The sequence below is a fragment of the Anser cygnoides genome, chromosome 17 (genome assembly GCF_040182565.1).
Source record: "Anser cygnoides isolate HZ-2024a breed goose chromosome 17, Taihu_goose_T2T_genome, whole genome shotgun sequence".
Taxonomy (NCBI): Eukaryota; Metazoa; Chordata; class Aves; order Anseriformes; family Anatidae; genus Anser; species Anser cygnoides.
This window is the reverse complement of record NC_089889.1, coordinates 11,157,393-11,170,594: the sequence shown is the minus strand read 5'-3', so window position 1 is coordinate 11,170,594 and position 13,202 is coordinate 11,157,393. Positions and strand designations below refer to the sequence as shown.

The 13,202-nt window shown below is 43.9% G+C and overlaps 1 protein-coding gene and 1 long non-coding RNA gene across 2 annotated transcripts; one reads left to right on the top strand and one right to left on the bottom strand.

Moving 5' to 3' along the window:
* Nucleotides 1-158: 158 nt before the first annotated feature.
* LOC125182783 (uncharacterized) lies at nucleotides 159-7,943 on the bottom strand. The gene is made up of 4 exons (XR_007163344.2): nucleotides 7,828-7,943; nucleotides 4,647-4,783; nucleotides 4,365-4,457; nucleotides 159-2,279 (listed from the first exon to the last, which is right to left on the bottom strand). It is a non-coding gene; the product is annotated as an uncharacterized lncRNA (long non-coding RNA).
* A 263-nt stretch (nucleotides 7,944-8,206) lies between these two features.
* DRG1 (developmentally regulated GTP binding protein 1) lies at nucleotides 8,207-12,799 on the top strand. The gene is made up of 9 exons (XM_048063786.2): nucleotides 8,207-8,369; nucleotides 8,531-8,654; nucleotides 9,262-9,437; nucleotides 9,844-9,913; nucleotides 10,463-10,632; nucleotides 11,076-11,206; nucleotides 11,425-11,592; nucleotides 12,082-12,204; nucleotides 12,682-12,799. The coding sequence occupies exons 1-9, from the start codon at nucleotides 8,328-8,330 to the stop codon at nucleotides 12,779-12,781; spliced, it is 1,104 nt and encodes a 367-aa protein (XP_047919743.1). The 5' UTR covers nucleotides 8,207-8,327; the 3' UTR covers nucleotides 12,782-12,799.
* The last annotated feature ends 403 nt before the right edge of the window (nucleotides 12,800-13,202 follow it).

Below are 13,202 nucleotides of genomic sequence, written 5' to 3'. Positions count from 1 at the left end.
CCCCCGCCCCTCCAGCCGCTCGGGCTCCCCCCTGCCCCCCCGCTTCCTGCCCCCCTCCCTCCCCGCATCCGCCAATGCTCGAGCAGCCCGAGCCAGCAGGCCGGCCCCCACCCCGCCCGCCCGCGGGGGCTGGGGGCTGCAGCCCCCCCGTTCCCCCAGCACCGCTCCTCCAATGCCGAGCCGGCAGCCGGGGGCCCCCCCCTCGGCACACGGGGGTGGGGGGGCTGCGCTCGCCCCCTCCCCCAAATATCCGGGCTGCAGCTCGCCCCCCCGGGCCCCCCTCCCGCCGGGGAGAGGAGGGGCTGGAGAGAAGGGGGGGGGGGGTTGCAGGCAGCCTCCCCCCCTCCCCAGGAGCAGAGCGGCCAATGCAAACCCTCCCGGAGCTGCAGAGGCGCCGAGCGGCCCCCACCTCCTCTCCCCGCCCGAGGAGAGCCGATCCCCGAGGGGCCGGGGGCTGCGGCCTCCCCCCGCCCTTTCATTGCATTCTTCCCCCCCCCCCCCAGCAACTCTCAGCGTGGCCAAAAAAGCGAGGCGTTGCGTGTTTTTGGGGGTACCCCCTTCCCTTCACCCCCTTCTCCCCCGGTGCAGAGATTCCCCCCGCCAGGAGCGGCTGGGAGAAGCGGTACCCGCGGGCAGGGGGCTGCGGGAGGCGCAGCCTCGAGCGCTGCCTCCATGTTGGGGGAACGGCCTCCCCGCGGGGCCTCCGCTGCCCCGCCGTTCCCACGGCCGCGCTGCCAGGCTGCCGCTGGCCCCGGGGAAGCCGCCCCGAAAGGCACGGCTGCGGGCCGCTGCCGGGGGCTGCCTGCACCGGCCCGGCGCTGAACCTCCCCTGGGTGCTCACGGGCTCGGTACGAAGAGCTGCTCTTTAAGCAGCAGCATTATCGTCAGTCACGTTCAGCTGAAATTTGCTTTCCGTCTCAGAAAAATCGTTGCTTACTTTTGAAGAAATGTTTCCCCCCAAACACGCGCTCTTGCAAAACTAGGTTCTTTGCTTTGTTAAAGACAATGCGTTTTGAAAGCGTTCAAGGGCAGTTTTTTGCATTTGGAACATCAAGGCTAATTAAGAATCCTTGGATGACCCATTCACAATCCAGTATTGTCACTTAAACTATTCAGTGGAAAATACTGAACTCAGCACATGCAAGGGCATCTCAAACTGTGGAGCGTTCCAAGAGCTCGAACCCAGCACTTGAATTAAACAGTGGTGGAACCGAAAAAGCATTCTGGGTACTGATGTGCAAATGAGCGTACCAAGCTTCCAACTTCCAAAATGCGATATTACATTAACACTTAAGGCCACGCGCTGCCCTCAGCCTGTATGCTGGGTTTCTCTTGCTTCTGCTGGAAGCTGACTACACCGCAGGCAGAATACTGCCGGTAGCTTTTTATTACTGCATTACGTATGCACGCGCCCTGATATGAACGTGTATTTTGGGAAATCTGAGGTTGTTCGAGTGGTAGCGATGTTGATGAACACGCACTCTATTACATGTATAATGCAGTGCTCCCATCCTGTTAGTCTGTTAGTGTGCCATAAACCAAGAGTTGTACTTGCTGTGGTGAAGAAAAGGATTATATTTAAACACACTAGCCAGGCTGCATGTGCGCACACTTGCAGCAGTTAAAGAATCTGGAATTTGCTTATCTTTCCTAGTGGCTTCAGTCAGTTGTGTGCCTTTCCCCCCAGCGGTTCATACTGGCTTATTAATTTGCTTTCTTTTAGTCCCCAGTCTCCTGACATGGTTCCTGCTTCCAGTTCCCTCCTTGCCTGTTCTTTGTCTCCTCTCTAGGCAGGGGGAGGGGGTCCTGCCGCTCACGCTGCACTTTCCTCAGAACTTTCTCCAGTTGCCAGGGAATGTTCTGGTTTCAGCTCCCAGCCCTCCTGTTTAAAAAGCACCGTCCGACACGCCCTGCCTGCTGCTTTAGGTAAATGCTACGTACTTCCCCCCCAAGCACGCATGTTTCTCGGCAAGCGCCCCATTCCTGCTCCCCTTCGGAATGCCGGATTAGCACGCCGGGAGCTCGTCCCCTGAGCACGCTGCTGGGCTCTCGGTAAAGATGACCCGCAGCACTTAGCGCTCCCAGGGAGATCACAAGGTGACCAGCACAGCCTTTACCTTAGCTCCTTGTCCCCTCAAACAGTAAGGCTGGATCTCTCACTTCAGTTCTGCTCCTATGGCACCACTCTCCGCCACCTCCACGGCTTCGCCAATGCATTTAGAGGCCCACTTGAGCCAACTTCGTCTGGTCCCCAGCTTATCCTGTCCCAGGACACGAGCCTGTCGATGCAGTCATTCAATTAGTGCTTGTTACAACGTAGCCAGATTCCCTCTGTTTACGAATAAGCATACAATTCGTGCAGAACTATGACAAAATTTGGATCACCTGTACAAAGAGATTTGGAGGATGAAATTCCCTAAATGTAATGTGATGACTAAGTGTCATTTCCCCATACTTAGCTATGCAAGTGTACAGGTGTGACTACCCTTGGATTCATTCATCATCTGAACTAATAGTTAATGTCTCAAAGACCAAGTTCCAGATGGAAGACTTTTAAATGAATAAAAAAATTTACATTTTCGGTGTAAAGAATTCCCTCCCCTTTTTGGATGATTCCTGATCTATTTGCTCTCACATCTTCTGCACTTGGACCTGTTGAACTTCTGAATTCCTCTCTCTTTTAAATAAAGGCATTTTCCTCAGCTACTTTATTCAGCTTCTCACTATTTCCTGCCTCACTTCGGCTCATGGGAATTCCTGAGCTGTCCCTAAATGTTTTGCAGCTGTTTGGTCCCTGCTGAAGCACTTTGATTGGTATCTCAATAGTAGTAAAAATTCTCTTTTGCTCTGAACATGTGTGTGCCATTTGGGATTGTACAGTGTACATTGCTCACTTCACAGCAGATCAATTGCTACTGGCCTTACTCAGAAGCTCAGACCTTAAAGTAATTTGGAACTGCAAATATAGGGAGCTACAGAAAGACTGTATTACAGTTGAATCTATTCAAATCTACTTGGGTATATGTTAATTAGACTTGAGACATACTTATTTCTTGAACATGCTCAGATCATGAATCTGTAGATCTAGCTACTGTTTTTTTTTTCTCCAAATAGTCTGTATTAGGATATTCTGTAAGGTTAGTCACCATTTCACGTCATTTGCAATATTAGCAGAGAACAGAAATCTGTAACATTAAGCTTTTCATGGCATACTTGCAAATTTCAGTGAGTAGCTGTCATTTTTTCTGAGCTTTCACTGGAATTTTAATTAACCGAGACCGATCTGACAAGCAATTAATTCAGCATTCATTACTTGTTAGGTTGGTTGTTACTTAAATTTAGTTTTTGAAACTCACTCCATTTTTTATTGGGAGTCATCCCATGAGAATGCTAACCCTAGCAGCAAGGATTCGAGACTTGGAGGCAGCACAGTTTCCTCTGCAATCCAGACACAGGTTAGTGATTTGTCAGCTCTCTCCTTTAAAAGCAAACAACTCTCTTGCTTAAAAATACCTAGTATTCTCACAAAAACTACAGCAACGTCTAGTAGGGAGGTTTATGATGCTATGAAAAGTATGCAGTGAGAGATATTAAAAGAAGGGGAAATCACACCCTTTGCCTTTCTTCTTTTTGCTCTATCTCCTCACTGCACTCGTGTTGTTTAGCCCATCTGTTGCCTGGAGGTCCATGACAAAGTCTGGGGAGTTGACGCTAAACTACAGAACTTTTTGTTGTTAAACTGATTTAAAGCAGGCTTTGAAGCCAACCTTTGCTACTTAATCTCCCTTTTGTTCCCCTCGTTTTTTCACTCTGCCCATCTTAACTTACTCTAGACTGTCTGGAACCAAAGCAACCTGAGCCATTCAAAACAAGATTGCTACGCTAAGGATCTGGTCAAAATGGGAATACAATCTCGGCTTCCTGCTCCATCGAATCGACTCCCCATGAATTAGGCATCCATATCTAGCTAAGGAAACATGGTAGACAACTTTCTCATGTAAAACATACAGTACAATGCGATCCTAAATAAGCAATGCAAGTAGTGAATGTTTGGTATTTACGGACTAACAGCTAAGCTACTGTGCTGTTCTGAGGAGGACTTCTTCAGAAATACCAAGTACGCTGGCATTAAAAAATTAATCCAGGACATCAGCTAAGAACTGATACATCTGTATTTCTTACTATACTCAAAATATAAATAATTTTGTCTATTGAATTTCAAGATTCAATTAAAATGTAAATTGTGTCAACTTCCAAAGACCCTTCCCCTCAGGCAGGCAATGTTATAGTTCCATTCAAGACTTCCTCCCTCCCCCCCTCCCCCGCCCCCCTCCCCCCCGCGCCCTCAGATCTCAAAATCTTACCTTCTGACAGAGGGTTCTCAGAGTCTCATTCCTCCAGTTCATTATCACCAGCTTGTAAAGGTTCATCTCCTCTTCAGCACCACCAGATCTTCTCTGAAGTACAATAATAGTGTTAATTAGTGGCCAATTCTCAAACCAAAGTACAATTCATTAAAAACAAACAAACAAAAAAGGAGAGAAAGAAAAAGAAAAAAAAAAAAAACACCAACACCATAATTGAGTGAAATTGCAAAATGGAAGGAAAAAAAAAAAAAAGCCTTAAAATTAATAGATATGCCTTACCTGCCAGTCACCCTTTCTCATGAAGGAACCCTGGCAGGTTGGTTACAGTCCTTTACCCGTAATTCTTAAAATCATAAGTCCTTAGGTCAAGGTTATCATTTGATGCAGATTATTTTTCACCGGACTGGTGATAATTTCTGAAAGGATATGAAATTTCAAGAGCCTTGTTTCACCTGCAATCACGATTAAATTTCCTCCCTGCCACCTCCCTCCCACTTTTTAAATCCTCCAGAAAATGTGTATTATCCCCAGCACTAAGCTAGAAATGCAGTCCCTCACAAGTCCAAACACACATGTAGCATTAGCGCAGCTGTTACCCAGTATATTCTACAGCTTCTGTCACAAGGTGAATTACCAAAACCAGAGTGGCTCTTAAGCCAAAAGGAGTTTCTTGCTGTGAATAGACATTCTATCTCCAAGTATTTTGACTCTGAAGTTATTTTTCAAAATAGAAATAAGAAAAAAGAAAAAAAACACACCCTAAAATACCTGATTTTAAAGTAATCTTTATCACTCAAAATAAAATCTGTGATTTTAATGAAGCATACGCTACATGGAAGTTATAAACATCAATTTAATACTCTGTTTTTTATCATGTATTTTGCAATAAAAGACCTGCAAGCCACATTAAGATAACACATTTGTTTTGTATCTCACATAAGTCAAACTCTTAACCAAACTAAGATAATAGCTGCTCCAGAAAGAACGTCAGAATTTGGCCCATACTGAAGAAGCTTATTTAAAATTGGTAGTTTGACAGAAAACACACTAAAGAGATTTACTACTTAGCTCTCCTATTTAAGTGATCTACAGTTACCATACTTGCAGGGTAGTGCTATGGAAACATTAAAGTTTCAATCATTTTGTGGCAAGTGCACATTCCTGTTGTGCAAAAAAATAAAACTTAAACAGAAGTAGAGGAAATGACTTTTCAAAATTCTTGAGTCAGCAGGACTTTGTGTATTGAATAAGGATCTCTGAAACCCGTTTTTACTACAGTGCTCCATCTTTCAGATCTTGCTAACCAGGTAGGTGCCATTTTGGTCACATTCCTGTCATTGTAGCTTGATGAAACACAAATTCCTAGTTTTTCTCAATTGCTGATTCCATATAGTGTCATGTTTCTTGAGACAGCCTTCATTTCAGATGTAGTTTTCCTGAAATTTCTAAACACCCTGTAGTATATTGCTTTCTTTACTTTATTAAAAGTGAGAGAGAGAACTGCTTATGCTATACACTTCTAGTTTATCTGTTAGTAATCCATGTAACTACTTGATCATTGCTTTTTTTCACTGCAAATTTGAACCTTTATCCTGTGTTGCCTAACACAGTAGGCAGGTGAACACCTAAGCGTTTGATTTCACAGCTGTAGTACAATGTACAACCTTTGGAAATAGATACCCTCTTTCACTTCATCTAGATTTCCTAAATGGAATTCTGTCAATTAAAAAGAAAAAATGGCAATTTACACACTCCTTCTTCCGTCAGTGCCCACAGTAAATCTCAATTAACCTTACAAGTAGATCTCAGTCTCTTGTAGCTCCTTTCATTTTCTCTTACGTTCCTTTGGGAGCTTTGTCCTCTTCTGACATTATATCCCATTTCCTACAAATATTTTCCTTGATTTTTTTTCCTTCTCTGACTGAGTTTTGTTTTATTTTATTTTTATTTGTAATATGCTTTTGTAATTTGAACTCCATTTTTGGACTGTGGTCTTCAGAGGACACGTTTCAGTCACTTTTCCAGTTGTCACATCTAACTCACCATGTCCATAACCACCCTGTTCTCCAGAGTGCCACAGAATATAAAATACCCTATAACAAAAAATTCACACCAGCCATCACAGTAAATAAAATAATTCTTCACAAGCAGTATCCAATCTCAACTGGATAAGCCTTTCTGAAGTTTAATAGAGGGTTCTGTTATAAACTAATATGAACTACTTCAAATATTCAAACCAATTAGAAGGTGTTCATTTAGCTGGAAAAACAATAAGGCAAATTATCTCTATTAATTAAACTTGTACTCCCTTCTGGTCATTAAGGAGAACAGTCAACACTAAAAGAAGTTTCTAACTGCTTTAGATCCTTAGAGGACCTTTGCTTGAGTAACTATCTGGAAAAAAAAGGATTTAAGACTGTATACTAAGCAGTATTATCTTAAGGACGCTATTTACTGACATCTCTATTCATTCATCAAACACTTGGAAAAATAATTTAGTTAGACACAGTATATGGGATTTAGAGTTAGTTTGTAAAAACAGCTATTACTGTTGCTAGCATCAAGTTCTGAAGTCAGCCAACACATACTGCAAAAATAGAGGTGGCCTGACTAAGCACTCAGAATTTGCATTTTTCTCACTGTTTTTCCTGTTACTAGACGGGACTGCAATCTTGTGAAGTGATTTTATGGCTCAACTCAGCTGAAGCTTAAACAAGTCTAATTCCATCTGAGGTAAGAAGGAGAAAACCTACACCAGGACGAAACCTACTATGTCAGATGTTGAAAACTGATATTGTTCACAAGGAATAATTAGAATACCATGAACAAATATACATTGGTAGGCGCATTTATATTTACCCTAACTTAGCTAAGCTAACATTACCAGGAAGAGTAATCTCATTTTATTTGAGATTCTATTTTACTAAGCTCTATATAAGCATATATTAATGAAAGTTCCTGCCATAACGGAGCTCGTGACATGAAAGATGTCTTTTTGGATTCAGAGGAGACAAGCAGGGGATGTGAGGAGGAAAAACAAAGTAGCAAACAGCTGCATAGTTTCCACTGAACTAGTTATCTCCTTTTTTCATTTTTACTTTATGTTAGAGATGACTTGATGATCTCTAACAATTCTATAACCAAAACTGAGGTAAGGTTTAAATTTACAGTGCTCAGAATCCAGGCTGAAGATGTAGCAGGTGGTTCTGCAAGAGTGTCATTATAAATACTTCAATAGTAAGGGCCTAGAAGAGTATTTTAATTTATTTATTTGTTAAAACATGTACAGTTTTACATTTAGATGCATCGAATAAAAGCAGGTTTTGTCATAAATTGCTTTAGAAGAGCCTTCCTGGAAAGGTTACTGAATATGGAGAAAAAAAAAATGTTTCCGTAAATTATTCCAATGCAGACAAAATATGACAGGGAAAAAAATCAGACACTTTAAATTCCTTCAAACCTTATTAAAATGTATTTCCTCGTATTGTACAATCATCCTTTATTCCAAATCCAACTGGTTGCCTTCCTGTGGTACTGTCCAAAGCTGAAGATGTATGGCTCTAGCGTTTAGAAGGGGCCATTAAAAACAAACTACCAAACTGTTCTGTATTTAATTAGCCCGGCCAGGGCTCTACCGAAGGGAGCCGTGACAGAACTCGGGTACCGGAGCCCCGGCTTCACACGGCTCCAGCCGCCGGCTCTGCCGCTCCCGGGGCCGCTCCCGGGGCCGCTCCCGGGGCCGCCTCAGCGGTGCCGCCAGGGGGCGCCGCATCGCCTCCAGCCGCCTCAGTGCCGCCGGCACGCGCCGCCGGCTTTTTCCCGCCCACCGTCCTCTCGCGAGAGTTGCCCTCCGTCAGGGCGAGAAGTCGCGGTGCGCCTGCGCGCTGCCGCCGGGGGCTTGAGGAGCGGCGCCGCTGTGGTGACTCCCGGGCCGCACCGGGACCCGCCGCCGCCGCCGCCATGAGCGGCACGTTGGCCAAAATCGCCGAGATCGAGGCGGAGGTAACGCCCCGGCCCTCTGCCCGCTCGGCGCCGGGGGCAGGGCACGCCAAAGGCCGGAGCGGGGCCGTTCCGTGAGGGGGCGGCGGGGCCGTGAGGCGCGGGGAGGCCGCTCCCGCTCGGCGGGGCCGGTGCCGGCGCTGAGGGCTCGGTTGCTCTTGCAGATGGCCCGGACGCAGAAGAACAAGGCCACGGCGCACCACCTGGGGCTGCTGAAGGCCCGCCTGGCCAAGCTGCGCCGGGAGCTCATCACCCCCAAGGGAGGCGGCGGCGGCGGCCCCGGGGAAGGTGCGTCCTTGGGCGGCCGCTGCCGGGAAGCAGTCGGAGGGCTCCGGGCCGCCTCTGTCGCTGTCCGCGGAATTAATCGCAGCAGCCGCCTGCTCTCCGTCGCGTCCTGCCCGGTGCAGGAGGGGCACTCGTGGCTCTGGCTGGCGCTTTGGGGTGAATCCCTCGTTGAAGAGTAAACGAGGGAGCTTCTGCGTTTTGGCTGGTGTAGGCGTGTATTTGGAGAAGTGTTAGGGGTTTTGCATGAAGAAGCATCTTGCAATAGTTACCTGTTTCTTTATATAAAGGTGCGAATGGTGTAGGTTGCAGTGCTTAAAGTGAATGCTCCATCAGCACTCAAGTCAAGTATAGGGTACTGGGAATCCCTGTTGCCCATGCTTTATTAGGTGTATGAGTTGTGGAGTGTCATGCAGATGAGGTGCTAAAAGCAATGCAGATCATGAAGTCTTTAGTCCCTGCTCATATCCCCCTATCAGGGAAGCTTACCAGTCTCACTAAGACAATATTAAAACTAATTGAAGGATCGCTCTCTATCTAGAAGCTTGTAAGATAGAAAATGTCCATCTTTAAATACTTATTTTTTTTTTTAATTTTACTTCTTTATTTGCAGGTTTTGATGTTGCAAAGACGGGTGATGCCCGGATTGGGTTTGTGGGTTTTCCATCAGTGGGAAAATCTACTCTTCTAAGTAATCTTGCTGGTGTGTACTCGGAAGTGGCAGCATATGAATTCACCACACTAACTACTGTGCCTGGAGTCATTAGATACAAAGGAGCAAAGATACAGGTGAGAACTTTTTATGTCTGTGAAGGTAAGATTGTGTATGTAGGTATAAATGGTATTTTGGCTGAACAGTCTAGTTTGACATTAGCAGGTTAGAAGTGATACGTAGAAGTGCTGGAGAATGTGCTGGAAATGTTTCCATGAGGTACTAATTTTGTCCCGTTTTTCACTTTTCTCTGGAGAAAAGTTCCTGTGGTAGTTCTCATACTCTGAGATGATCTGTTCCAGTCTACAAATAGGGCACCAGGGATAATACAATACGTAAGAATCCAAGCGGAAACATCTTTGCTTTATTCTGTTCAGATTTGCAGTAGACTCAGCAGCTTAAGAAGAAAGGTAGAAGTACAATTTGTTTTCTCTGTCAAGAGAAATATTTTTCTGAGTTAATTTTCTTTCTCTGAACAAATAGCTACTTGATCTGCCAGGAATTATTGAAGGTGCCAAGGATGGTAAAGGCAGAGGACGGCAAGTCATTGCAGGTGAGTATATTAGAGCTTGGAGACAGCACCCTACTACTGGTTCAGTTGGTATGGCTTATGAGAATGAAGGGATGAATCACTGTCTCTGATATCTTTATAAAGCTGTAATTTATGCTAGAATTGAGCTGCCTGATGTGAAGCAATAGCCATTGTCATTTTGCTCTGTTTTCAGTTATGACTATGCATTTGTGCTGTGTTGACACTGCGGTGAATGACTGCTACCGACTTTAAAAGCAGATGTGATCCCTTATTACACCAGCCTTCTCTCTTGACTTCTTTACATAGCTTTTTGGCATCATTCTGAGTCTGAACACAGGTAGAAAGGAAGATTTTTCTGTGATTCTAGCACCGTGCAAGGATCTATAATTTCTGTCAGTGCTGTTGGGCCAGCATTACAAACTTTAGTCTTAGACTGAACTTTAAATATCAGAAATTAACTGGCTGAATTAATGGGTTTGATATTGTCATCAGTCCACCGAGCCATCTTTTGTGCTGTTTTGTCTCTGTGTGAGCATACTTTTTTGAGGGTTAGCTTTTTCTGATTTTTAGTTGCTCGAACCTGTAATCTCATTCTGATTGTTCTGGATGTGCTGAAACCCCTTGGTCACAAGAAAATCATTGAGAATGAACTGGAGGGATTTGGAATACGTCTGAATAGTAAGCCACCCAATATCGGCTTTAAAAAAAAGGATAAAGGAGGCATTAACCTTACAGCCACAGTAAGTTGGAAGTTTTTTTTAACCAAACCAAACAAATGGGTGAAGGCGGTCTGCTGGCCTTCCAGCATGGATTACACCTCATTTTCCTTTAACACTGAATCTTTAAAAACACAGAAATATCCATAGATATTAAAACTATAGTAGATATCTCTATCTACTAGTAGATACGCGTGTTTCTGTTGAAAATGGTCCCAAACTGACAGGAAACATTACTTCGGAAATGTCTGATCGCAGCCATCAGTGGCATTAATAAAGCTGTTAGGACTTGACTGTGATTTTGCCATAGTTAGCCTTGGGACAGGGGAAAAAAAAAACATTTAAGTTCAATAATATATAATGCAGTTATTATTTCTAGTAACCTTTATGCTTATTGACAGCATTGTTAATTGTAATACTCGATCTGACGATTAACTTCTCCATTCCTTAATGTTGTGTATGTTCAGTGTCCTCAGAGCGAGCTGGATACTGAAACAGTGAAGAGCATCTTAGCAGAGTATAAAATCCACAACGCTGATGTCACGCTGCGCAGCGATGCCACTGCTGATGACCTAATTGATGTTGTTGAAGGAAACAGGTACTGTTGAGACCCTGGGTTTGTCACACTTGCAATTTATATTCCAAAGAGAAGAATTGCCTTCCAGGTTTGCTTTCCACAGCTGAGCTAGTAATGTGATAGCAACAGATACTGTTTGGCACCTTAGTGTCCTGTTCAAAAATGATGCTTTTTCTTTCAGTGATGACAGCAGTGTGCTGCTGCTAGGCTGCTGTGACACTATTTCCTTCTCTTTGCAGGGTTTACATCCCGTGCATTTATGTCCTAAATAAAATTGACCAAATCTCCATTGAGGAACTAGATATCATTTACAAAGTACCCCACTGTGTACCTATATCTGCTCATCATCGCTGGAACTTTGATGATCTGCTGGAGAAAATTTGGGACTATTTGAAGCTAGTACGAATGTGAGTCCCAGTTGCTGTATTCTGTGCAGTTAAGTGTAATGCTGAGACTGAAGAATTACTTAAGAATGGGTGAATGACAACTTTTAATTAATGATTTTCTACTTGGTATATGGGCTACTGACACTGTCACTTTTTTCCCTAATACGTGTTGAGCTTCTCACAAAAAAAAAAAAAACACAAGCCACAACCATGAGACTTGGTACTCTTTCCCATCAACTATTTCTGTTTTGTCATCTTTTAAGCAGCAACAGAAAGTTCACTAGTAATAGACCTTTGCAGTTAACAAGGGAGAACCTGTTGCAGCCCTTGGCTACCCAGATGCATTTTCAGCTCATGAACGCCCATTTACAGGGTATCCATCATCCACACTGAAATAGTGGAACTCAGCACAAGCACCTTGGGCAAAGGTGCAAATAACCTATGAAACTTCATGATTTGAAAGAGAAGAGGAGGTTTTGGCATTGACTAAGGGCTCCATCTGTCTTACAGTTACACCAAACCTAAAGGGCAGCTCCCAGACTACACCTCTCCTGTTGTCCTACCTTACTGCAAAACAACGGTGGAGGATTTTTGCATGAAGATCCACAAAAATCTCATTAAAGACTTTAAATAGTAAGTACTATTGTAGAAGAGTAATTTCTGGAGAACAAAGTAATCTGCCTGATGCTGTATTCTTCCATCCTTTAGGAAGGTAGAAGTGAACACAGGATTTAGTTTCTGTTGAAGGCAATAGATCTTCCTACAATTAAACCAACTACAGAAGTTATATTTGATGTTTCTATGCTCTTTCCTGGGCAAGTTTCTTCTATAGCAAAAATTATTTTATCTGGATTTGAAAGCAACACTAGGTGCAATATTATAGGCCACTATCCTATATGCAAGAGTATTTTGGATGACTTCATACTTTGTTTTGATCTGCTTGAACTCTTGTTCACACAGACCACTCATCCAGGTACTTAGAGGAGAATAAAAATAGCTCTTAAACATTGCTTTCTGTATTAGCTTTGTGACAGAAATAGCTGTTGTTCTCCTGTCTGCATATTATACTTCTGCGCCGCCTTAATTTGATTTTTCTTATCCCTCTTTCAGTGCACTGGTCTGGGGTTCATCTGTTAAACACAACCCTCAGAAAGTTGGCAAAGACCACACTCTTGAAGATGAGGATGTCATTCAGATTGTGAAGAAATAAAGTTGCTATTGTAACTTACCCCCTGCCTGCTGTTTTCATTAATAATGCAAGCAGCAAACAGGCCACTTCTGTCAAACCTACAGAAAAGGATATGGTTTTTTATGGTAGTAAGTTATTGCATGGAAAAAGTGATGTTTCTGGCCAGCTTGTATTACAGTGGCCCATGCTAGCAGAACTTAAGAGATGAGAAGCTGATCTCAAGCCATTTTCACAAGGGCAAAATGTTACAAGGAAGCTTTGATGCTGGTGATGAGTTTTCTGCTGCATATACATCTCCCTAATTGGAAAAAGTTCAGCAGGAATTTTGTTCGAAATTAGAACATAAAATGAAAAACAGGCTGGTGAACTGTATCCTGCAACACAGGGCTGGAGGATGAAGTTCTAGCTCTGGTTGCTAGAATCTCAGCTGTTCCTGTTTGAA